The sequence below is a fragment of the Pezoporus flaviventris genome, unplaced genomic scaffold, assembly GCF_033815535.1.
Source record: "Pezoporus flaviventris isolate CSIRO_AGI_PZ_B2104156 unplaced genomic scaffold, CSIRO_AGI_Pfla_v1 ptg000001l, whole genome shotgun sequence".
NCBI lineage: Eukaryota > Metazoa > Chordata > Aves > Psittaciformes > Psittacidae > Pezoporus > Pezoporus flaviventris.
In genome coordinates, this window is record NW_026892549.1 from 55,015,833 (window position 1) to 55,041,352 (window position 25,520).

The window sequence follows — 25,520 nt, forward strand, 5'->3', positions numbered from 1 at the left end:
TAACTTGTCAAGGTATCTTTAAAATCTCACTAGTCAACACCTAATTGTTGGTAGCATCAGGCTCTTTTCAGGCTCATAGCAACAGCTGTTGCAAAAGCTCTGAAATTGGGCTCCAAATCACTTTGTTAATTTATTTCAGCTACTTGAGTTTGAACAGAAGCATATTAATTATGATCCAGATTTTTCAGACGTCAGATGTAGTTTTTTATGCTTCAACTTTGGATTATTTTTCATTTGAAAAGGGCCATATTTTTCCCAAGGTTAGAATCAGGTCAATAAAAATGACTTTGAAAGTCATGGCACAGGAACAAGATTTGGGCACTTACATCCAGAATCTAGATCTTAATAAGCTCCCTTTTCAAAGCACATCTCAGTCATATACAGAACCTTGCTGTTGCTTGTAAGCATCAGCAAAAGGCCCATGTCTGCGAATGGTAAAAAGTATTTTTACCTTGAGAATACTTAGCAATTTGTAATCTTTCTCACCCCTGACCTCAGTCAGAAACAATGAACTTGTTAAACACTACTTTAAGGAACTTAACTTAGTAGGCATTCCTAGAACATACGGCCATGGGATTTGTACCCCACATAAACTGCATTGGTACTCACTCTTAACATGACATCCTAAGATGACACAGGACTGCACACCTTAGATTAGTTGATCATATTTCAAAATATAGGTTTATTTCTTCCTTCTGCCTCAGGAAGGTCAACACCCATGTATTAAACCATCTGTTTATGGCTATAACTTTCAAACTTTTTCATCGAGTCTGGCTATCTGCAGATAATAAATGTAGTCAGCTTAAGAAAAAAAAATTCTGCAGACCAATGGTCACAGCACTCAGAAAGACAAGATCTGAAACTGTCCCCCTCCAAGGTCAGCTCTTCTATTTCATAGTTATTGAATAAAGTGCCATTTCAGTCTTTAGGGCAGGTACTAGAACACAATCTTCTCTTTCTCTAAGATGCCTGGGTCTTCCTTGTAACATACAGAAAGCAAAATCATCTATCCCAGAATTACTGACATCAGTCAAGGGGCAAGGAGCACTCAGGTTCAGAAAGGTACATGGTGATGCTTATATTATTTTTGGACTCTAACCCTTGCTCAGCACTTTCTGCAAATAAAGCTTCCTTGAGGGATTTTTTTTTTGTGGTTGTTGGACAGTTAAAGACAGGAGCACCTGGAATCACTTATTGAAAACCATAGTCTTATTTTATTAAACAATTATTTCCTACTCCCTCAAGGCATCTGGGTACTAGATAATCAGATAAGCACAATCTCAGTAATAATAAAATAGATATAAACCACTTAAGCTGACACTAAACACTGCAGAACTAGTACAAGCACATTTTCTGCTCAGCAGTTCTGCAGACGAATAAGCAGAGCCTCGCTCCCAGGTGCTACTGGGTTATCCTCAATTATCATATCAGCTGACATCAGCACTGAACTGATGGCCTGTTTCTGCAGGCAGTATGGAACCTGCCATGGCTTTATTATTCTTGCCCTACCTCCCCCCCCTTTTTTTTTAATACAAAACCTTTACAGGTAGAATTTCTGCCTTTTCTGGCATACCCTGAGCAACTAAATCCAGATGTCTCTTAATTAATCCAAGAACTTAACTGCTGTTGAATCTGAAGGATAAAAGTATACATGTATTTTGATGGATCACTGCCAAGTGGTTTAATTTTGCATGTTTATATTAGTGCTTTTGTTAGAACTGCTCTATTCAAATAGGATTTTGTACTGTTTTAGGCTTCTGCTGTTCAAATATTGGGGAAAACGTGAGCCCCCTAAATTCAATATCCAGCTTTCCTTTACGGTGTTTCAAGCACTCTGAAGAATTTCTCTGTCATTTCTTTCATTCTCTTCTTTTTCACCATTTCACTCTTCTACTTGATTACATTAAGATAAAGAATATGGCATTATATGCACAAATACTGACTGGTCACACATAACACTGAAAATGAGGAAAGTCACAATGAAAAGGAAAATTTGAAACCTCTTTACACCAGAAGACAAGACAAACTTACTATGCTACACTGGAATGCACATTTCCTATTGAATCCTGGTATCTTACTGTGAGGCTGATACAACCTATTTTGTCTGAAAAGTCACTGAGGAATGGAATACGTAATTGCTTTTTATAGGATTTTAAGTCTGTAACAATCTATAACAGCACATTTTTAACAAATGCTACTCCTGCAACACTGAAGTCCAAAGTATCTTGCCAAAGCCTATTCTGAGTTCATCCCATAGAGACCTACCACTGCATATTCTCTACAACCTTGTACATTTAGGATGAGATTTCCAAACTTCCCTGACAATGCAGAGTCTCAGATTCATATAGCTTTTGGGGGCCTAAATAAGCAATCCTTACTGGGAGTTGATAACCAACAGACCTGTACATGACAAACACAATATGCCCATTCCAACAGATTTTCAATCACTTTTTAAAGATCCAGCTGTTGGTTCATATTAAATGAAGGGAGCCCACCCTCTAGGGAGCCCACCCTCTAACATCTGCTTAGGTAAGAACTCTGTTATGTGACTTTCCAGAATTAGGCAGAAGCTGACAAGGACAAAACTTGTCTCACTGAAGAAGTGACTCTCAGGGCTTCTGTTTTCTAAGAATCAACATGAAACTACACGAAGGATGACCCAGGTTGTCACTGTTTCTAAAACAAAATTCTTGCCTGCCTTCCAAACAAAAAACTCAACTGTTGCAAAACTACCAAAAAAAGGGAAAAACTAAAGCAAGAACTAGATAGGAGACCAGCAGTATGAATCCCAAGAACTGAACTTCATCCATAGAGTTTTTATAAAACCGACTTTATTCAGCTATGAGCCCTCACACTCACTCCCAACAAAAAGCCGAACAACCCAACAAAATTTCCACCGTTTGGTGCCCTAGCTTTACAGTCACGAAATTCTGTAGAGAAATAAATGGATAAAGCAGTACCAGTACTTCACAATTTAATTTCACCAACTTCTTAATTCTTCCCTTTTATGTGAGATTAGACTGATATCTCTATAGTTTAGTCCCAGCCCATAGTCAGGAAGACTTGTGTAAACAGCACAGATAATTTACACTGTTCAATGCGCATGTAAAGGGCTTTCTGCCAGCTGCGTTCCCTGAACATCACATACAAATGCAGAAGGCACCAAAACTATACACAAACCATGAATTACTCTACCAGTTACCTTACTGTGTTCTGATACAGGAAATGCCTTTATCAACAAAGTAAGATAAAGAAAAACCTGCAGTCTCAAACTCAAAAATGCAGTGACAAGTGAAAGAGGCCCCTCTTTATCGATTACTGTACTGCAAACCAGGAATTCCAGTCCTTACTTTTAAAATAAAAAACTATTTTATATATATTATATATATATGTGTGTATATATATATATATATATATATATAAAGGAATAGTGCAGAGAACCATGAGAGCTTGGGTCAGTACTGTGGTACTGTAAATTAATATGCATTTAAATATTAATGGATGAGTTTAATCTAGAGCATGCAGATTCACTGCATAAAAAGCAGTGCTACTCTTGTTGTATATTTTCTTCTACATTTTAAATTTACTGACATTCCTTTAGACTGATTAAATGAGCAAGTCCTTTTTGAAAACAGTACAGCACAGCTGAAATGCAATAAATATAAGCACTTTAATATTTAAGTGAGGAAAATGAATTTCAGTGTGTTTTCAAATTGGTTTTCTGCAGTGCAGAGTTTCTTTATTTGTCCAAATAAAATGGATTTGAGTGGGTGGCAGCTTTAAGGAGATATGCAGCACTATTCAATGGCTTTGTGAACTTGGGAAGATATTATGAATAATGGATTTGCTGTGCTCATAGACACAGAGCCACAACAAAAACAGTATCATTCTAGGTTCTCTAATGAGCAGCTGTTGGAGTAGAGGCCTAGTGATTTAAGCTACAGGTGCTAGTGTTTTTTATTCTGAACATAGGAGCAAACTATGGGACTGGCTCTCTGTTTTCAGCAGGAAAACTACTAAAACAAACAATGTGAAGGCCTAAATTCCCAAGGCTACCTCTACCACTCTGCTTTGCTGCTTTGTTCATAGAAGCCCATCTTTATATTACACACTTATCTTTATATTGTGCCCACTCATCCCACACAGAATCCTCCTCCCCTAGAAAAGGGCTGGAGGAAAAGTTAACTTGAAATACATGCACAAAATACAAGAATACTGGTTTAGTTTCCTCCTTTTATGGATCTTAACATATATCCCCCTTCTCAAGGGGAGAGAGTCCTTGACTTTTCTTAGTAATGAATTTAAAATACTTAAATTTCATCAGCAAATTATTCACTCTTACGCACAACTGGAAACAGCACCCAACTGTTTTCAATATAGGCAGATTTGACCAAAATAACTTTGAGGAGTGTACTTCTCAGTCCCTTTGAGAAGAATCTGGCCTCAGTGTAATGAAAAATCACAATAATTTGGGACATCTAATCCATTCCTAACAGCTTGCAAGTTTTCAGTGCTTGACACCAGAGGACTGCATGCTTCAGAGTATATGCCACGATTTTAGCACTGGCACTGTAATTCTAGTAGTTGTGCCATCTTCTGATCATGTTGGTAAGTACATCTCCATTAAATCACTACTGTGTTCAGTTGCACATAGCAAAGCTTAGTTTGTACTGTAGTTGTAGATGCTGAATATGCAATCAAAGTACTGTCAAGCCAAAGCTGACAAGGGTGACTTAAAAGGTTGACACACTCAGAATCAGGTTTTGGGCAGCCCACATTGCTAGCTGCTAACTTCACACCTTGTTAGCAGCTGACTCCTCAAGCCCTTACTTTTATTATAACCCTCCAAACACAGTTAGCTCAGTCTACGTAACTATGAAACAAAGTCTGATATTAAAAATACTATGAAAAGGGCTTTTGAATCAACAGGACATCCCAACACCTCCAAAAGATCCCATATAGTTTCTTTTTTTTTTTATTATTTTGTTAGAACTTCAGAGTTTAACTTCAACTATGTTCCCACTGTGCAGCTAACTGGTATGCCGTTTCTGCAATAGAAACAGTTCATGACTGTTCTGTATTAAATAATTCACAAATTTTGTTGACATTTTACTGCAGTCCCAATGTTAAGACTCCATTATCTACAATTTTTGTTTTGGTGACAGAAATATGTTTGAAAGAGATACTAAAATATAAAGAAATTCATTGGTTTTGCATCAACTGGGTAATTCCAATACATATTTTATAGGTTTCCCACAGATACACATACTTTTGCAGGCTCTGAGTTCAGTAAATACGTGCATAAATATTGCCTTTCAGATGGTGAACTAATTCCTAGCTGGGAAATATATGCTGGCCAGTCTAGAAAGAGATTTCTGCCTGATGTCATATCTCAATTCACATCAGAAAACTTACTCTGAGTATTCGAAGTGCAGAAGGGAAATTGCCAACACTTTTGTTTTCTTCATTCTGATCTTCACCTGTTTTCATTATAAGGGCCAGACTGGCTATGCAAACAGCTCAAAGATTTAACCATTTGTACTGTGTGGTCATAAGCTTTAAAGCTTTCAAAGTCTACCCTACAGATCCTGAGATCTGGCTCAAAGAAAAATCAGCACAGTGTACCAAAGAAACTGTCTTATATGTCCTACATACTAAATGGTAGGACTAATTTAAGAAACGGAAAAGGAAACAGAAATTTAAGATTTAGAGCAGAAAGGAGCCACAAATGTTGAAAACCGTCACTGTTGGGCTAAAAGCAATATTCATTCGCATTTTAAGAAGGTACAAACACAATTCAGTGTCCTCCAACTGCAATAAAAGAACCAGAAGACTCTTTCTGTACATAGAGGTCATTGTTTAAGGATTAAGATGTAACTTGTGTTCACGTTCCAGCTGAGGCTAATCAAAGATGAATGTAGTTTGCTTGAACAGGATACAGATGGTACACAACTACAGTTCCAGCATTTGGGAGAGAAAATAATCTGACAAGATTTTGTGCAAAGTCTGAATCCTTAATTTTTTTTTTTTAAGGGGGGGGGGGGGAGGGATGTGAAAAGAAAAAAATCACAAACAAATTTAAAAGAAACCTCTCGCACACACACCTCTGAAGACTATCTTGGAGCCAGAGGGTAAGAATTTAAACAACAGGAATTTATATGCATAAAGACATCCATCACAGCAGAGTTTCATTTTGAAATCAAATGACCAACTCATATAATTTCAAACTAGAAGGCATTATCAGCTAAAAATAGTTCAATATTCAGGTGAATATTTCTATCAAAGTACTGCTGCTTTTGAATAGTAAGACACATTCCTGTTCTTGTAAATTCCCTGGAGATACAAACAGGGAAACAATTTACAATTACATGTGTTGCAGCACACTGTGATTTTGGGTAACAGCACTCCACTTTAACATGTATCACAGGCTATATGTGTAATATTTGCACTAACTGGTACTGACAGGATATGGTTGTGATGATTGAAATCCATCATTTTAATGAACTGTTGTCTGCACTGAATTCTGTAATAATATCTGACAGCTTTCACTGCTGTATGAATTACTCTGTTGGTACAATTAATTTTTGTTTTGGTTGAGATACTGTAAAACAGTATTTTGAGGAAATCAGGTTGGGTGAAGAACAGACTGCCAGAAATGAGTGAATGCAACATGAAGGAGAAAGAAAACAACTGGATAATGAGCCTGGATATGTAGTGAAAACCTATACTGACTTATAATGTGCAGAATGTCTGCAGTGGTGACCCTCTGCATTTGAATACTGAAGTGGGACAGTGGAAACACCTTGTCAAGATCTTAACATTTTGCAGAAGGCATAGTTATAATACCTGCACTCTTGCAAATAAGAGAAGGAATTCAACTTGCACATTGTCAAAGAGAGTAAAACCGCAACTGAGCCCACCTACAGTATACACAATCGAAGTGGACTAAGTTTTCCAGACTTCCCAGCTGTTTTGGTTAGGATTTGATGGAAGGAAGCTTAATTACCAGCTTCATAATTCACCCTGCTCCTGAACTAGCTGTCACAGAACCTAGGAAGCATTTTGACAAATAAGGTAAACCAAGTGGAAAGGTTTTCAACTTACAGAATATCACATTACCTTAGCACTTCAAACAAATAAAGCATTCTGCTGTCCAACAGGAATCTCTCAGCCAACTACATGTAATTCAGCAAATTTGTGCATCCCTGGGCTGACAGAGGGCAACTGGAACATAAAACTACTCAATCAACAGCATCTAATAAGTTTTTCCAAGCCATATTGGATGCTGACATAATGGAAGCAAGGAACTGGTGAGATTAGAAAAGGGTACATCTTTTTATGCAAATCAAGTGCAACTTTCTCTGCTATCTTACCATAAAAGAAGATGAAAATCTCATGTAGGTAACTGATTGCAGAGCTCAGATATACTAGAAATATTTGCAGAGCTAAGAACTCAGACATTTTAGGAAGCAGCTCCATTCACTACACACTAGTTTAAAAAAAAGCAGTATTTTGATTCCCCCTCCCCCTTAATCAAAACTAGTGCTGCACATTTCAAGACTAGTAGCAGAAAGCAGAAAGCAAAGCTTTCATTTCTGCTTTTCATTTTCATTTCTGTCCTTTCAACACTTTAGAAAAAAAAAAGTAAAAATATTTTTGATATTTAAAAAAGTATTTTCAGTTTAACTACATTCACATATGCTTCCTATGTACAAGCTAAATTGCCACAGACAGTTCGAGTGAAAAACACAGAGAACATTGATTTATCTAGACCTGTAGCCAACAACCACCAACATAAACATTTCAGCAGAAGCTACACAATTCCTGTCATGCTTAGCAGTGTAATTCCATAGAGACATGTCTCTACTGTGTCCCAAGTGGTGATTAGTTTACGTTACAAAGTGTGAAGACTGACAGTCTTTGCAATATTGCTACCAGCATATGCTTTCAATGTGTGCTTTGAACATTGCTATGCAACTGCAGACAAGTCCAACATTGCTTTATTGCTGGATCTTGTAAGTGACAGAGAAATAATAACCAGATAAACAACATGTTTCTCATGAATCTATATTACTACTGAAAATCCAATTCCAATTTTCTTTCTTCTCAGCCGATAGGAAAATTTGAGGACAATTCATGTTGACATTTTTTTAATGTTACCAAGGAATGGAAAGTTAGGTTTGTAATGATGACTTCAGCAGTAACTTCCTGTATGGCCTCGAGTAAAGCACTTCACCTCTTTGCTTAGTTCCACCAAATGTAAACAATTGTACCATTTGTCCAGTTTAGGCATTCCATGGGATTTAGGCGAAGACTTGTCTGGTTGTTTTGAGCTGCAAATATATGACCATATTAAACATTTCTCATGATTAATGCCTGTTGTCTTGTACTAACTCTATAATGTGACTTAAATAAGTTTACAATATGGAGTTCAAGCTACACTTCTTGATTAAGTTTTCTACTTCAAGATTCATCTTTTCCAGTATTATGAAGATTAAGCCGTATTTTTCCCTTAACTGAACAGCTCTGCTTTGGATATCATTTTTTACCCTCATAATTCACATGTTCAAATTGATTTTTACAATTGGCTCTCTGGGAATTATGATAACTAGGTTTTAGACTTTCTTGGTCCTGGAAAATGTGTTATGGAACTCAAGCACAATTATAAATTTGGAGACTTGGGCATAGGTCTCATTTTGATTTGAGGGATTAATAGCAGGTTGTCTCTCCAGTGCTCCTCAGAGAATTCAGAAGGGAATTCTCCTTCATCAAAATGGCAAGCATTTCCTGATGTGCTGTCAGGACAGACATTACAAACTACCCAAAGATGGTCCTTCCACATTTCCTCTGAATTCTTCTACCTGCCTTCTAATTTCCTGGAGGACATTTGTCTTCTCTGAATATAGAATAGGCTCACTTTTACTGGAATCAATTAAACATGGTAACTCGCCAAAAGAGCTTGTGGCTTCTGTCCCACTGAAAAAGTGAGTCAGATAAGTGTCATCTGAAAAGGGGTATTTGACAAGGACTGGTTACACACCCTCATTCTCATTCAGAATGTGAAAGTATGACTCCATTTCAAAATTAGACAATCTTTATGAGTTTCTTCAAAGGAGATTTTGTAGAGTCTTGATATGGATACATTTGTGAGGTGAGAAATAACTACAGACCTGATAGTAAATTCATCATTTTAAAGCTGTCCATTGTGTAAGGAAAAAGGAAGAAAAAGAAACAGTATGAATGTAACAGATGTCAGGACAAGTTAGGCTAAACTGTGCGTTTCACATTACGCTGATGGTACGAAGCAACTGGTTTGACTAGCTGATTGGTAATTCAAGAACCAGTAACTAATTTACTGAGACCAAAGCAAAGAATCCCAAATCCAACCAAAACTATAATAGCAGTTTAAAATCAATCAATCATGTCATGCACTGCATGCTGTCAAGATGCGCCAATAATAAAAAATGTGCAGTATCATCATTGCATGGTATCATTCCAAAGAAACCTATAGTTCATTAGGGGCTTCTAGTTAAACAAAGCCCCATTCCTGCTTAATTTCTTTAAAATGTATAATAGACCCAAAGTTCCCCAAATTAAAGTGCTTTTTAAGAGGAGAAAGAAAACTATAATCAGCAGTTACTAAGTGGAGAGAAGTTATAGCAGAAGATAAGAATCCTGAAGTAGGCTTAAGAACGAAAGCAGAAATTATTTAAATAAACTAGGGATTAATTTATGTCACAAACACGTGACAAAAGGTAAAGATGTGAATTACTGCTCTTGTAGAAAAGCAAAATGTGTCAACAACTATTTTTGTGTGCATTTGGAAACAAGTAAAATTATGTATCAGTAGCTTAGTATCAAGATGCTCTATTAGTGGCTGTACAGGGATAATGATGGGTTAGTTACTTTTTTAAATTGCACATGAAGAAATGCACCAATGGAATGACAGGGGACTCATGTAAACAATTACATTTTTTGGAATTTAAAACTAAAATTTTGATTATGGGAGAAATTTTAGGCGGGTAAATAAATTACTGTGTTAAATGAAAAGAAGCAATGAAGTGAAAAACAGCAAACAGAAAGCAGCAACAGCACCCATGTGCAAACATTTATTTGCTATGAGGTCTGCTGTAGGACAATACAGAACTGCATTTCTCTGTGGCCTAATCCTGCCTTATTTCACACTGCTGAAAGAAACCAGAGGAAAACGGAGAACAGGCTCAACAACTATATAATGGATAAACTGGAGAAAAAATTATCCTGAATGTTCTGACTTTGGTGCAAATAATTTCTCAAGCTTAAAGCATAAATAACAATGTTTGCATTTATTATACAGTCCTAGCATATGTTTGCAAAATTAAATAGCTGCTTGTGTTTACATGAGATATATGATGTTCAGTTTGATTTGCCTATCAGAGATCAGGCTGTAAATCTCTGATGATATTTACAGTCGGATAATTGAAATTAATCCTGCCAAAATGACTTTGACAGGCCTGAATTTATGGCCTGAGAAAACAATCCTGGAACTGTTTGCCAATCTATTAATATGGCTGGCTATATATTTCCAATCTGAGCTATGCTGCTGAATAAAAACCTGTTCACAAATTACAGCTTCTTCCTTTCTTCCCTCACTTCATGTTCAAGTTGCTTTCTACAATCATGAAGAAAGTAGTATCACTTTGAAGACAGCAGATATGCCGGTGCTTTGCTGGTATTGTGGTTTTATTTTTCTACACATGGCAGGTACATTAGTTATCTTTCTCCCTTCTCAAGTTACGCCATTCTCTTTTTCATTTCCTTTCAAAGCAGCCAATTCTCCCAGCAGAAAGCATCAAGAAGTTTCAACACCAGAACTCAGACTCTCTCAAATCCTTCAGTAACTTGGATTATAGCTGCATCTCAGGATGTGTCTGTGTCTTCAGGGAGGAAGAAAGGTGTCTGGATATTTGTCTGTTTGTTTGGTTTCTGTTTTGTTTTACAAATTAGATCATATCTTTAAATGGAAGAATAACATTGTTAACTTCAAGCTACCTCACATTATTATCCTGGTAGGAATGCCATTTGTGGCTAGATATATGACAGAAACTTCCGACGTACCAAAAGAAAAATGCTTGTGACTAATATTCATTGCAAATAGAAAGGGAGTCGGCAGTGGTTTCACTTTCTAATAAAACAAAATTCAAACAATTAGCAGCTGAATTTTCTTATCATTGGCAAAGAATTATATAATTTATTAAAACTGTTGTCAATCTTTTCCTATTTAAGAGATGTTGCACCTTCTGTTCTTTGGACTTCAATATGGATTTGATGATTGTGAAAGCTGCAACCTGGTTTTTGGTGCTAAAAGAGAGCAAAGAGCCTCCCCAAGTTTTCAACCACAGAGAACTCTGTCTCAGGTATTTCAAAAGCTATGTTTATAGACAGAAAAAAAAGTATATTTCTAACATATACTAATATGTATACTTTTCAAAATCTGGAAATAAAAGCCAACTGCCATTTGTCACAGAAATGTATTTATATTTGCAGCATTTATTTACAACATACCTTTTTAAGAAAGGTGGCAGTGATAGTTTTGTTTTACATCTTGCTTTCTTTCTTTACCTTCCCCCCAATACGCTACTTTCCAGAATCTTTCAATTTAAAAGCAGGCATCCATCCAAATATGGAATATTAAGGAAGAAAGACAGCTCTCATTTATAAAAAGTTAATTCCTTATTAGTGGAAAGAATAAATCACTACATTAAAGACAAAAACTGTGATCACTGATTATCACCCTACCACAAGTATGTCATCTGCTCTGTCACTGTTTAGAGATTGTATCAACTGGAAGATTCCCGAGGAGGATAACTCTAAGATGAGAACTAGATAAACACATACTCTGTGAGGATGGGAAGAAAACAAACTTCCTAAGGATTGCAAACCCTTGTGGAAAGCCTTCCCCATCTGCCCATTTTGTTACACAAACCACACTGCAAAGGAGTTTGAAGGAAGTTACACATTTATGTGGTAGCCTGCACAGCTGGCTTCACTCGTATCAGTGAATGCAGGTACGTAACAAATATACAGGTGACACTCAGACAATTAGTTTGGCAAGTATTACTGCCAAGCCAAAATACACTGCAGGCTCTTTACAGGTATAGCATTGCTGTATATAAGCATCAACAAATTAACAATCCAGACTGGAAACTACCAGCCTCATAAATCTGTCAATAGCTTTCCCTTATTTCCACATGTCATCACGTATTCTGCACAGGTTGATTTTTCACTTGAATTAGCCAATGTGAGCATAAGGATCAATCACAGCTGCCTTTTCTGCAGAATCAGATCTTCAGGTGGGAAGTCTTAAGCTTGAAACAGCTATGTCCTATCATCATCAAATTCCTTTTTACAGAAGGTCTTCGAGAGCATCTAATTTTTCATTTGAAAACACTTTATACTAAGTGCACACACCACATACCTTCTACAGCACATCTTACAAACTTATCTAGACTAGCTGAACAGAACTCAATGGTATTTTGAACTCAGGTAATGTAACTAACACGACCACACGGGCTTTTATTGTGAACAGACTGAAATTCCACCAGTGAGAACTCCAAGTGAGGCTTTTTTATTTCATACTCTGAATACTCCTATTTTAAACTTACTGTGCCACATTTTTGTGCTACCTCCTGCTCCCTTTAGCCACTGAGATTTTTTCACGTCTAAAGGTTTCAATAATTACATGCTGATAACCAGCTTTTCACATCATGGCTCTGCTCCTTACTCTCTTATTTTCAAATGCAAAATGCACATGAGATACACTGAAGGTAGAAATGAAAGCTGGTAATGAGTGTGAGTGGGAGGCATGGGTTGGTGATGAAGATTTGCTTTGATTCCTCTGACTACAAAAGATTCCTCAGTAGAGAAGATATTTTAATGTGTCTAAACAAAACCTTTGTCTATGCAAATGCAAAACCATTCTGACATAAAATTAAAACTATTCTTAGCATTATTTCTTAAAGGTCATGAATATGCCATAAAGGATAATCAAAGTATTAAAATCCTACAACAGGTTAAGTAAAGAGGCAATACAGTAGATGTCTGATGCTTTCATTTCTAAGCAAAACACTGACCATTAATTCTTATTACTGACAGTAACAGTGGATGCATCATCTGTTATCAGAACTGGCTGACAATTTCTGTTACAAAACTCACTTCTCAGTTGTCTTGAACTTTGCCAAACTTTAACTGCTTTCTCTATGATTTCATAAAAACTGAGTATTTCTTTCAAGCTTTTGCTTTAAAAAGCTGCTCTCAGCTTTGACAAAATAATCTGGAATAATTCATGAAAGGATACATTGCTTACCCATTGTGTAAGCAACATTTTTATGATTATTTAATGCTTCCTTAAGTCAGGATTTGAAAAACAAGACTGAAAATCTAATACTGACAGTTTTAATTAGCTCTCAAGAAAATCTGGCTGGATTACAACAGTTTGGAAAAAATCTTAACTCGTACATGCTTATCAGAGAAGTACTTCACTGGTACAAGAAAACTCCTCAGCACTCAAGGTTCAGAAAAGCACATTCCTAAAACTGGTCTCTAGGTCTCGGTTACAGGCCTCACTGCAATGGCAACCAATGGGGAGTGGTCTAGTGTCCTGGGTTCAGCAGTAGCAGCCATTTTTTCTCCCTCTTGGTAGCTGGTGCAGTGCTATGGTTTTGACTTTCAGCCTGGGAGCGGTGCTGATAGCATCGATGTTTTTAGTTACTGCTCAAATGTTTGGTCTGGCCAAGGACTTTTTGAGCCTCATGCTCTGCCAGGGAGGAGGGGAAGCCAGGAGGAAGCAGAGACAGGATACCTGACCCAAACTAGCCAAAGAGGTATTCCATACCACAGCACGTCATGCCCAGGATGTAATTGAGAGTTACCCAGAAGGGCTAGGACTGCAGGGTTGGATTAGGTATCGGTCGGTGCTTGGTCGGGCTGTGGGAGGTCAGTTATTGCTCAGCAGGTGGTGAGGTGTTGTATTCTCTTCCCTTTTTATTTCCTTTATCATTATTATTATTGGTGGTAGCAGTAGTGATTTGTGTTATACCTTAGTTACTAAACTGTTCTTATTTCAACCCGTGGGAGTTGCATTCTTTTGATTCTCCTCCCCATCCCTCTGGGAGCAGGGGGAGGGCAAGAAGGGGGGGAGTGAGTGAACAAGCTGTGTGGCTGGGTTTAAACCACAACATCTAGGCAAAAAGTAACAGAAGAAGAGAGTCTCCCTTGCTTTTTCAGAGAAGCTTCTTTCCCTGCAGTGGCCAACAAGCTTGAAGGAGTATTTCACCTCATCCAAATGTAAAGGAAGAGAAAGACTGAGTGGAAATAGAAAAATCCATTAGGAACTAGATGATCTTAAAGATCTTTCCAACCCTAACCATTCTGATTCTATGACTAGATAATAAAGAAAGGGTGAAAACACCTGTGAGACTGAAGACTTGTCTGTGGATTTATGACATTCAGTTGTTAAAAATCAGACCTAGAACAGTGCAGTGGTGTCAGTCACACTACGCCTACGTCATTCAGGAGTTTAGAAGGAACAGTTTGGACTCCTTTAAGGTGCACATTAATCAAAATATGTCACCTCAAATATAACTGAAGAGAGCTGAGGAACTAATAATTAATTGGTAAGCAAGAATATACCATTATTATAATATTATAGAAGCACCTTCATAAAAATGCATTTGCCTGGATAATAAAGTAAATGAAGAGGTATATGCTGATTTATTAATCAGGAGTCACCTTGCCAAAACATACATAATGAATAAATTTCCACTTGTCCAACCTTGAAGTGTACTGTATACTCATGAGCTAGAAATACTGTATAGAAAACTTACTTAAACGTTTGTTCAGTTACTTGTTGAAATTACATACTGAAGTTCCACAAGGGTCTGACCTTAAAAAGCAAACAAACAGCACAGAATCACAGACACCAAATAAAAGCAAGTATGTTTTTTTGGTTGTATCTTAAATTAAGTCCTTCCCAGCTCCCTATTTAGTAAAGCTTTTGTCTAGTATATCACATCAAAGCTTCTGTAACACTCCTAATTTATCTCTGTTCTTAAAGTGAAATCTACAAATTGGTGCTAGGTATCTCTCTGACTGGGCTAAAACATAAAGCTTATTAAGTAAAACTACCAAGTGGCTAAAAAGGAATCTCCATACCTGTTAATATCCCATATTTTGCTTGTGTTGTCCATGGAGGCAGAAGCCACAAAATCACCACACGAATGCCACGAGCAGTCCCATACAGCTTGGGTATGTTCTACTAAAGTCAGAACACAGGCACGTTTTGAGAGGTCCCATAGCCGCACTGTGGTATCCCCACTTGAAGTGATCAGCTGGGTGCCACTGTTACCAGGAATAAAAATAAAGAGTACTTTTTAGAAAGAACAAGGTAAGGTTTTTTCAGAGTACACAGAAAATAATTCAACCATGTTTAGAAAGTCAGGTTAAGGAGCAGCTGTTGGTTTTACATTAAAATACATATGAACAAAAAATTATGTTTGAAAACATTCAGAGTTTTACTTCACACGGTTTTCTGACACATGATAGATGAAGTGGTCTTGTATTAAATACACTACCAAAAGAAAAGGAGATATGAAGTAGCTATCTTCCATGGGAAGTAAATATGGGTTCCAAAAATTACATTTTTACTTTTTATAGTCTATGAGTTTATCAAGAAAATAATGTAAGCCCAGAGAACTGCTTTCAAAATAGAATAAAATAGCTTCAGAGAAGAATATTTTCTTATTTCCCAAATCCATACCATTTTCAACATATAGATTATGATTTAAGCATCACAATTTTATCTCTTCCAACTCAGTATAAACACTTTAACACATTCACTATCTTTTGAGTCATTGCTATGTTATAGAAATTAAATATACAGAGTTAACTCAGACCTTTTGGCCAAATATTCAGGTACAAACTAGTATTGTTCTATTTCAATTAAGCATGAACATATGGCTTCAGACTAGAAGTCCATCTGGTTCAGTAGCATGCTGCACAACAACTAAGAAAACAACAAGATGTAGAATGGTTCTCCTGTTAATGTCCCATACCTGTCGTGTGGCTCAGGATTCTTTGAGACAGAAGCACTTTTATTAACATGCAGCCATGGAAGTTTTTTCCATGACTAATGGATTTTTCACCATATGCAAATCTTTGGCACCCACAATCTCCTGTGTCTGTGAATTCCAAAATTTAATTATGCTCTGTGTGAAAAACTATTCTGGGGTCTTCAATATCTTACTTTGTTTCATTTGATGCTTCTAATGCTAATACTGTGATTAAAAGAAAACCCTGACTACACATTTACTGTCTCTAAACCAGTGGTTTTAGGACCCTATCATATTTTAACCACAAAGGAGAAGATTCCTCCTCTACTGACTCATACCTCATAGAGACATCATTCCACCTCTCTGGTCATATTTACCATCTTTCTCAGCACCTCTTGAGCTATAACTGAAGATGTACAATGGCACAGAAGTGTTTTCTGGTTTATTCTGTATTCTTTTAGGATTTCTGGCACTACTACATAGATATTTTTAGAAAACTGCCATAGTAGCGCCAAAATTTCTTTCCTGAGAAGTAACAACTAGTTTAGACCCATTCTGATCTATCTATGATTAGGACCATCTTTCCTTACATGCATTACTTTGCATCCACTTGCATTGACTTACACCTGCCACTTTACCATTGAGTCAGGTGTTGCAACTGAGATTCTCTTCCTGTAATTCTTCACATGCAACCTTCACTTTTACAGCCATGACTAATCAGTAAATCTATCCACCTCATTCTCTTCCCCAACTTCCAATATCATCTAATAACTTAGGTTCCAGCAGAGCTCCCTATGGGACTCAAATAATAATTTCTCCACTCCGAAAGTGTCATTTTATTCCCATCCTTTCTCCATTTTTTTAACTCACAATATAAATTTTCTTTTGATTCAGGACAGTTTGGCTTCTTTGAGAGTTTATGTCAAATGACTGTAAGAAGAATTTTCTGAAGATCTGAGTATACTGAATTTATGACTCTCCCTTGATCAAATGCTCAGCAAGCCCTTCGTAGAACTCTAACAGATTTCTGAGGCTTCATTTCCAAAGCCACGCTGAGATCTCCCAATGCTTCACTTCAACAAACGTATTAATGTATCCTGTAATTTTGCTTCTGAATATAATTTCTACCAGCCTTCCCAGTATAAAGCTTAAATCTACTGACCTTTAGCCCCTTCATCCCAAACTCCTTTAAAATACTGAAAAAAAAGTTAATGCAGCTTTCTCAAATTATACCAGGGACAACTCAGACAAATAAACAAAAATACATGCCAAATTTTTTTAACCTTAGTGTTTCAGACCAATTTCTGCTGTTATCTCACCAACATCAGAAAGAAGATCTTGCCTTTAGGATCCATTAAACTCTGCTTTCATTTGAATAATGAAAAATGTGCTATCACAGGTGATATAAATTCTTTTTCCAAAGTTCTGGATCTAAAACTGTGGGAACTGCAAACAGCTCAAGGCTTGATCCTAAGCATTTACTATAAAATATCATCCTAAGAATAAACTCAGAGATACCCAGTTCACTATTCCAGTGTAAAACAAACAAAAAAAAAAAAATAAAAAAAAAGGGTCTGGGAGTAGTGTCAACCTTTTTCTTTTATATTATCCCTTTCTTCCTTTTCCAATAGGCGCCTGTAAATTGTTCTGTAAAAAGCACCTACTAAGACAGCTTGAAATATGTGCATCATTTATCTGACAGATTTTAAGGGGGAACTTGCCGTTATGAAATATCACCTACCTAAACTTTGGACTATTTTTAACACTTAGGGTTTAGATTGCTATTTTTTGTGAAAATATCATTAGAATCCTCATTAAGACAGTTACACCCCCATGCCAAAGACAAAGCTTTGAGAGATTCATCTCTCAAAAATTTTAACACTGCTCAGGACTATTTCTTAAGTTTTTCTGACATATACCAAAGCACAAAGGCTTGGAGCCCAGCTATGGGTTTGGAGGAGACCCTAATTTTGTCAAGCTGCTGGGAAAAAAATGTGCTTTTATTAATGAAACACTTGTACTTTCAATAACTTAAGCTAGATCTCACTTCTGGAGACAGATAAAATTGAAATGACAAATTATCATGCCCCTTATACATTTATAAAATAAGAGCTTAAAACAAATTCAGAAGCAGGTACTAGGTGGGAGTGATGAAATCTATAATTGATTCAGAGGGCAGTATGCACTGCCACTGTTGTGAATAGCAGAAAGAGATTTATTGCTTATGCATTTTTTAATATATAATCCAAAAAATGCTACATGAAGAACCGGTTCCTTGGGCTGAATTTTAAGAATACAACGTCTAGGCAGCAATGAAAATCTTTCAGAAAACAGATATGAGCAGGAAGGTAGTTCAAATGGATTCAATTTGGCAATCTGTGGCAGGGGAAAGAGCTACAAATGAGGTTTAGTGCTCCTCACAGATCAAAGAAGAAAAAAGCGGAGCTCAAAAAACAAAAGCAAGGCTTGTGCAGGAGAAAGATTTGAGGGACAAAATGACCGCAGAAGTAAGTGCAAAAATACTCAGGAACAGAGTGACCCAGTGCCCATTGCCATGCAACACATCCTAATATTCCCTGAGCGTAAAAGAAGCGCCACTTCATTAAAGAGAGGGGCGCGGCATCAACTGAGGGTCTGTAATTCTGCATGAACGTCGGCAGTTCTGGGAAGCACAAACTGCTGATTGTAGGAATGATGGCTGTCAGAGCTGATTTAGCACTTGGTCTGCACTTTGTGGTCACGAAACTTTCACTGCACACTAGTATTCAAACCAGACACACGCATAAAGAAAAAAAGTGCTGTGTCAAGCTAAGTCAGGCATCTTGGAAAAAATCCTAGTTAATTCATAGCTGATTAATAATTACATGCTTTTACTCATTGCCAAACAATACATTGTTTTGGTCCTGGGAGATAAAAGAAACACTCCAAATTTGGAGGTGATATTTTGTTACCCATCACTGCGACACTTTTCTTACTATGTTATTGCTCTATAGGTACGATACAAGATTATCTGAGGGGAAAAAAATAGCAGGGAAAGTAGGTATTTTTCTTAACTTAGGTTGTCAGTTTAACAGTCTATGATACCCACACAGCCTTCTACTATACGACTGATTTTTGTATTAAAAACATATGGAAATATGATATTAAATGCTCAGCCTTAATTATCAGCAGCAATATATATAATCTCCATTTAAAATTGAGATTGATCAGTTACAGAGAAAGCTCTAAGAAATCCTGTGCAGTGTGTGTTTAATTCAGAGGATAATAAACCACTGTAATTCTTTTTTTACCAAACAAATCAAAGAACCAGGCAACATATTAGGAGAGAAGAGCAACACAAATCCTATCTCTTCCTGTCACTTGAAACACACTCACATATATGCAAATAACTTTGCTACATTTGGTGCCAGCAAGGTTTATTTACAGAAAGTAGCAGTACATTTGTGCTTAGGGCTCTATGGACCCCATTGGTTGGGGCTGTATGGTCTTGCTTAGTCTCTTTTGGTGTTTTGCTGTTTAAATCTTCTAGCAATCAAAGCACTATGAGGCCTGTATAGTTTAGAACAAAGTATCTGTGTAGAAAAAGCCTTCAAAAATTATAGGCAGTGGAGAGCCTGTGCCACCTGTAACCCCTGCATTGTCTCTATGGATAGATCTTTTTTCTTAATATTACATACTTGTAATATTAAGATTACAACTGATTTGGGGTATTCCTAACTGAAACTATAAACTTGCCCTTCCAGGAACAATCAGAGTGGAAAAAAAAACAACTTTGGAAATGTTAATTCCATGTTCCAGAAAAGTAGATAGAGCATTAACTTCTCAAACCTTTACAAATGTTTCCTCACTCATATTCTAAACACACACATTTCATTATACATTTTTTCTTCTTGCAGCTTCAGTGTTCTCACTCCAAGATGCCATCCCATTAATACTTACTGAGTTACAGGGTCATCTTCAGCAACAACATGAGCCTTTGGCACAGAATTTCCTAAAACCTTTCAGGTGACTGATCACTTTTCAGGAATCCCAGTCAAACAAAGGCAGTAGCTACACTGATACATTGCCCTGTAAATATATTCTAACATAGTATCAACAGTCAAAGCAGCTTCAAATGTTTTACCTTTTTCAAATATTTCTGGACAATGAACTTAGATCAGAACCTCAAGCTATTCCTGTGGGATTATTCAAGTTACCTCTGAAGGGGCTGTGGAAAACAGAGCTAGCAAGCTATTCTGCTTCACCGCATCAGCTGCCAAGCAGGACACAGATCCCATCCTTCAACATTTACAAGGGCTGTCATTTTGCATCAACCAGAATAAATAATAAAGCCATTTGTATCATTAGGTCTAGCTGCCCAGGACATCCCACAGTCAGCCTCTCGTACCACTGACCAAAGCAATACCTCCTCATAAGCACTGAGCACTCTTGGTCAGCTTTATTCTGAGTACTGGTGGAGACAGAGATCAGCTTACTCGGTAAATAACAGTAAAGCAGACAGCTCTGTCCAACATATCTCATCTTAAGAGTTAATCATAGGAATATTATTTTTAGCAGTTGTCAGGGCCAGTACTGTGAATCAAACAATTTTGTTACTGTATTCTACATGACATTAAGTGAACATAGCAACATCTGTGCTACTACCATTTGTATGTATTATTTATATAGTGCTATGGACATGCCCGGTGTTCTGCAGGCAAACTAAAATACAGCTCCTCTCCTGAGACAATTCAGTCTAGCTCAAAAGGCGATGAGCAAAGCCTTACTCACAGTGCTGTCAAATAACAGGTCTCAAAACAGCACACTAAAACAAGCACAACTAGTGTTTAAGTTTTGTGTCCTAAAAGAGCTCTAGCAACAGGTAGCATCTGACTGGAACTTAACTGCACAACATAAGCATCAGCAACTCAACAGCAAATTTTAAACATGCAGTGAAGATCATTAGAGAATGAACAGTCTTTTACCATGGCAATTGAAAAACACTTTAAAATCAATATCCCAATTGCTTAATTGGAAAAATGATGTCTCTTTTATTTACCTCTATTCACACAATTATTCTAAAGCAAAATTCTAACAGCTACTCTACTATTTGCAGTACTAGGGAAGGTAGACCCTAAGCACAGCAAAGCCCAAGGGAAGAACTGCAAATACTGTTAAAAGATAACTTTATTTTTTCTGACATTTTATGCTAGGGCAAAGAGGAAAGATAAAGAAAGGAAAAGTCGAGCAAAACTGAGTTACTCCATGAAGATCAGAATTTAATGAAGCCTGAATGCCTATGGAAATATCTTTTGCCTCCTAGTGCCATCATCTAAGCTGTTTACTAATTAAATGTATCAGGAATTGATCAAACCTTTACACTTCTGTCTTCCAAGTCCTGGCAGAATTAGCCTGCAGGTTAGAAGTGATTAGAGAGCATAGAAGATGGTGTAAGGAACATGCTCAGAAGTGAAGGGGGGTAAGGGGAGTACATCCTCATAACCTTCATTTTCCTTGGAAACAGGGTTAAAAACAGTCATCCAGACACTGCACTTAGGAAAGTATGTACCTCCTAATGGGTTCTCACCTTTGGTTATGAGGGCTGTATTTAAACACCTTATTTTCCATTTCATATTAAAACCAATGTAAAGAAATGCAATACTAAACCTCAGTTCAGCTGTGCAATCATTGTGGTTCTTCACTGTCCTACTTTGCCATAGTGTGTTTTTATCATAGCCCCTCATTTTCACCTCACCAGAGAAGGTGAAAATCAGGCTGAATTTAAAAAAGGTTGGGCTTAACATATTAATAAAGAAGTTCCCATTAAAAAGTATTAAAAATGCAATAAGCGATTTTTTTTTCCATACTGGGCAGAAGACTTCCATAGTTCCTTGACAAAGGATGATGTGGATCCAGCGCTTTGTGGGTACAAAGGAAGATGGGAAGTTCGAGAAGAGGAATACATCGGGGACCACATGGAAACTGCATCTGGCCCAAGAACCCAAGAGCCCAGGAGGGTAATAAGACAAAACCTCAAAAATGCCTTCCCTTATTCTTAACCATCCTTAGGTATCCTCTGGTCCTCTCTGCTTGGGACAGGATGATGGTCCAAAAGAATCTGGCATGTGCAGCCATCCTCATGTTCTTAGCCTGTATTTGAACAATACACTCAGTAGCAAAGATTTTGTTTCTAATAGATTTTGTAACCTTGAAACAGACTTGAGATACAGTTCACTTTTTTGCTACTGGAACTCTGAGTCACATTAATTATTTACAATGACATTTCTTATTAAAACCCCTAGGGGTTTTTTATATCTATGGTTCGTTTTGGGTGTTGCTTTCATTACCCTCACGGACTATGTGTCTAAGACACATTTTATGTAGTAATTGTAATATGGTTCATCTTTCAGAATCATCTTAAGCTCAATTTTACTCCTGTTTTATTCATAGACAAAATGTCATTTATACAGAAGGTGAATGCTGGAATGCTCGGCAGTAGAAATATGAAAATACCTTTTCCTCAGTTATCAACAAAGCTGGGAAGGGAGGGGGGAAGAATTAAATTTCAAAATGCAAAATCAATCATAAACTGACATTCTATAATCCAATGAAGAAGTTTCAAAGACAGGAAGCACTGCAGTAACCAGCAGATGGTGGATGGCACATAGATACATGGCTTTTTGTGTGAGAAAAAAAATGCAACCACCCTGCAAAAACCAGTGGCACCAGGCTGTTGGCTGGAAACCTTCAGAAAGCTGTAGGTGCATAGTGTCTCAAGCGCAAGACTCAAGGTAATTTTTCATTCTACATTACCTAATTGATAGATCTTTTTATCATATTTCATGCTTATATTATTGACCCAAGGCAGGATAACTGTTTCCCCCCTGCCATTCTACCTGGCTTACAGCTGGGTGTGACATCAAAGTTAAAAAATAAAGCAGTCTTTTGGCATAGCACCATTTGTTACTGCTTCTAGATCACACACTGGGGTAGTTGTAATAATAGTAATCTTTTCTTTTAATGAAGTTCACTTCCATTATTAATACTTCCTTGAGGTCACACTACACTTCAAAAGGAACACATCTGTGATAACTTAAATATAACATGCTTATATTGCACATATGTATAGAACATATTATATATAATATGTTATATAACATATATAAAATACATATATATATTTAGACAACAAATTCAAGTCATTTATACACAAGTTTCAACATAACATCTTCCATATTTCAAAGTATTTTCCCTTTCTGAACTGATGACAGAAGCTGGCATACCCAACCATACAGACACAGAAATTTCATTTCACCTGGCACCTTTCCCGCTGCTCTTACCAGCTTGTCTCTGTCCCAGTGCACAATTGCTCCTTTATTTCACACTCTATAGTTCTGCATTCAGAATCATTATGATGATTTTTTTTTGTTATGACCACAAGGTAGCAGATTGCTCCAATTCACTTCATCAGCTATACAGTCAGGCCTGCTACATTCAAATCCATTAGCTTGCTAAGATTAGCTTGGTACCCCCACATTCACTGCAGGCTAGTCTTTTTAATGTACAAAAAATGAGTTGGCTGTCTTTCAATGTCATGTAATTAAAAGTGGTTAAATAAGATTTAAAAATAATTTAGGCACCTAATAGAAGCCAGGTTTTAGTACATGTAAAATTGCCTTTTAGGAGGCTTTGGAAGCACACCAGGTAAGGAATAAAATTGAAAAGACAACAGATAAACTAGTTGCAATATTTGGAGATTAGGTGTAGCAAAATGCATGTCAGCAGGACAGCAGGCACTAGACAATGCAGAGCTCTATGAAAGATTTAAAGACCAGTGAATAATTACCTTTTAAACAACAACAAATGATAATAATAAAAAATGAGCTCTCTTCTAAAAGCTGCCTGCCAGTGCATGTCCAGCACCCTACACCCTACACCAAAGTTCTACACCTATTTACCAAAGAGTAGAGCATTTGGCCATCCTATTTGAAGTAGGGCGCTTGTAAGAGCCTAGCCAGTGATATCTCCAACAGTTATGAAAGCTGCTTATGCTGAAGGCAAACATTATTTCTGTATCCAGTTGTGGCACCTTGCTGTAGGATATTGCCAAGTAAATTTTCTTCCATTAACTTAATGAGAAATAATTATTTTACCTGAAATTAAATATAATGAGTAAATATTGCAAAACTACCCTATTTTCCAGAAATGGCATCTATTCTGTACCATTCCAATACTTTCCTTCAAATAACACCAATGTAAGTCAAAGTCTTCCTATACACTATCCCATTTTATAAATAAATTCTAGCCCGCATAAAATCACACATAGCACCAATCAATACCCATAATAAACATTACACAATGTGCTATTACAGTGTGATACCTAATCTAAACACCCATCCCATCTAGCAGGGGTTGTTTTTCCTCCATTGGAATGACTCCAAACCCTCTAATTTTAATGAAGGGCTGTTGAAGCAGGGAAAAATGTAGTTTGGAAGGAGTTCAGATACATGAATTCCATGTACAGAACTGATTTATGACCTATATTAGCAATGATAATCCTGTGTCACAGTTCCTCTGAAAGGCAAAGCTGTGGATCAGTCAATTCAAATCTATTACCATCCCCAAAAGGTTGCCCAGTGATGTCTAATTTCAATCAATAGCCAGTAATGAACCACAGCCATTAATCCCATTTGCAAGTTTGTATGAAGTATCATTTTCAAGCTGCATATTCATATGCATAGAGACTTCAGTGAGTGTATAGAGATTTCACAGCCTGTGGCAATTTCTGCACTGGGATTTGAACATTTCCCAGGCACCTGGAAGAATGTTTAACTCACTCTGTGTAATGATCTTGACAGTGAAGCCCAAGATAACACACAAGATAGAGTGCTAGCCAAGTGTTTGCATTTTAGGCAACTGATGATCTTACTGAGCCATTCCCCAGGGATTTGAACATAACCAAAGGCAGGGAATTAGGTAATGGAGACAGTGATCAATAACAACTGAAGTCTGAGAGTGGAAGAGATGGAAATGCTGAACACGAACAGAATCTTGGGTTAGTACAAGAGAAGCAGCATACCAAAATTAGTACAATCTTCCACTCTTCACAGAAAGGCTTTGTATAAAAATTGAATAGTCATTCATGAGGCCATGCAGTCTAACACCTAACTGCTCAACAAAGGGGGAAAACCAAAAAAACCTGAAAGCCTCAAACCCAGCAACTCTCAAAGCTGATCCAAAGTGTGACCATCTTCCTGTTCCTCATTCATTTTTCATATACTCTACTCAAATGCAAAGAATACAATTACAGGAGGCTAAGAAAATCTTCCATATCCAAGTCCTTCAACTGTTAGACAAGTCCTGAGGCTCATTCACAGTCAGTCAACTTCCCCTGCTACTTGTGCTACTGCAACTGTTTTGTACCTGAAGTTATCCAAATGAATGCAACAATAC

The 25,520-nt window shown here is 37.0% G+C and overlaps 1 protein-coding gene across 1 annotated transcript in view; it reads right to left on the reverse strand.

Annotated features, from left to right (window-relative positions):
* The window catches only part of SPAG16 (sperm associated antigen 16), a 432,785-nt gene that overhangs the window by 173,218 nt on the left and 234,047 nt on the right, over positions 1 to 25,520 (reverse strand). The window contains exon 12 of the mRNA XM_061458176.1: positions 15,193 to 15,378. Coding sequence (XP_061314160.1) covers positions 15,193 to 15,378 — 186 coding nt within the window. The remainder of the gene's footprint in view (positions 1 to 15,192; positions 15,379 to 25,520) is intronic.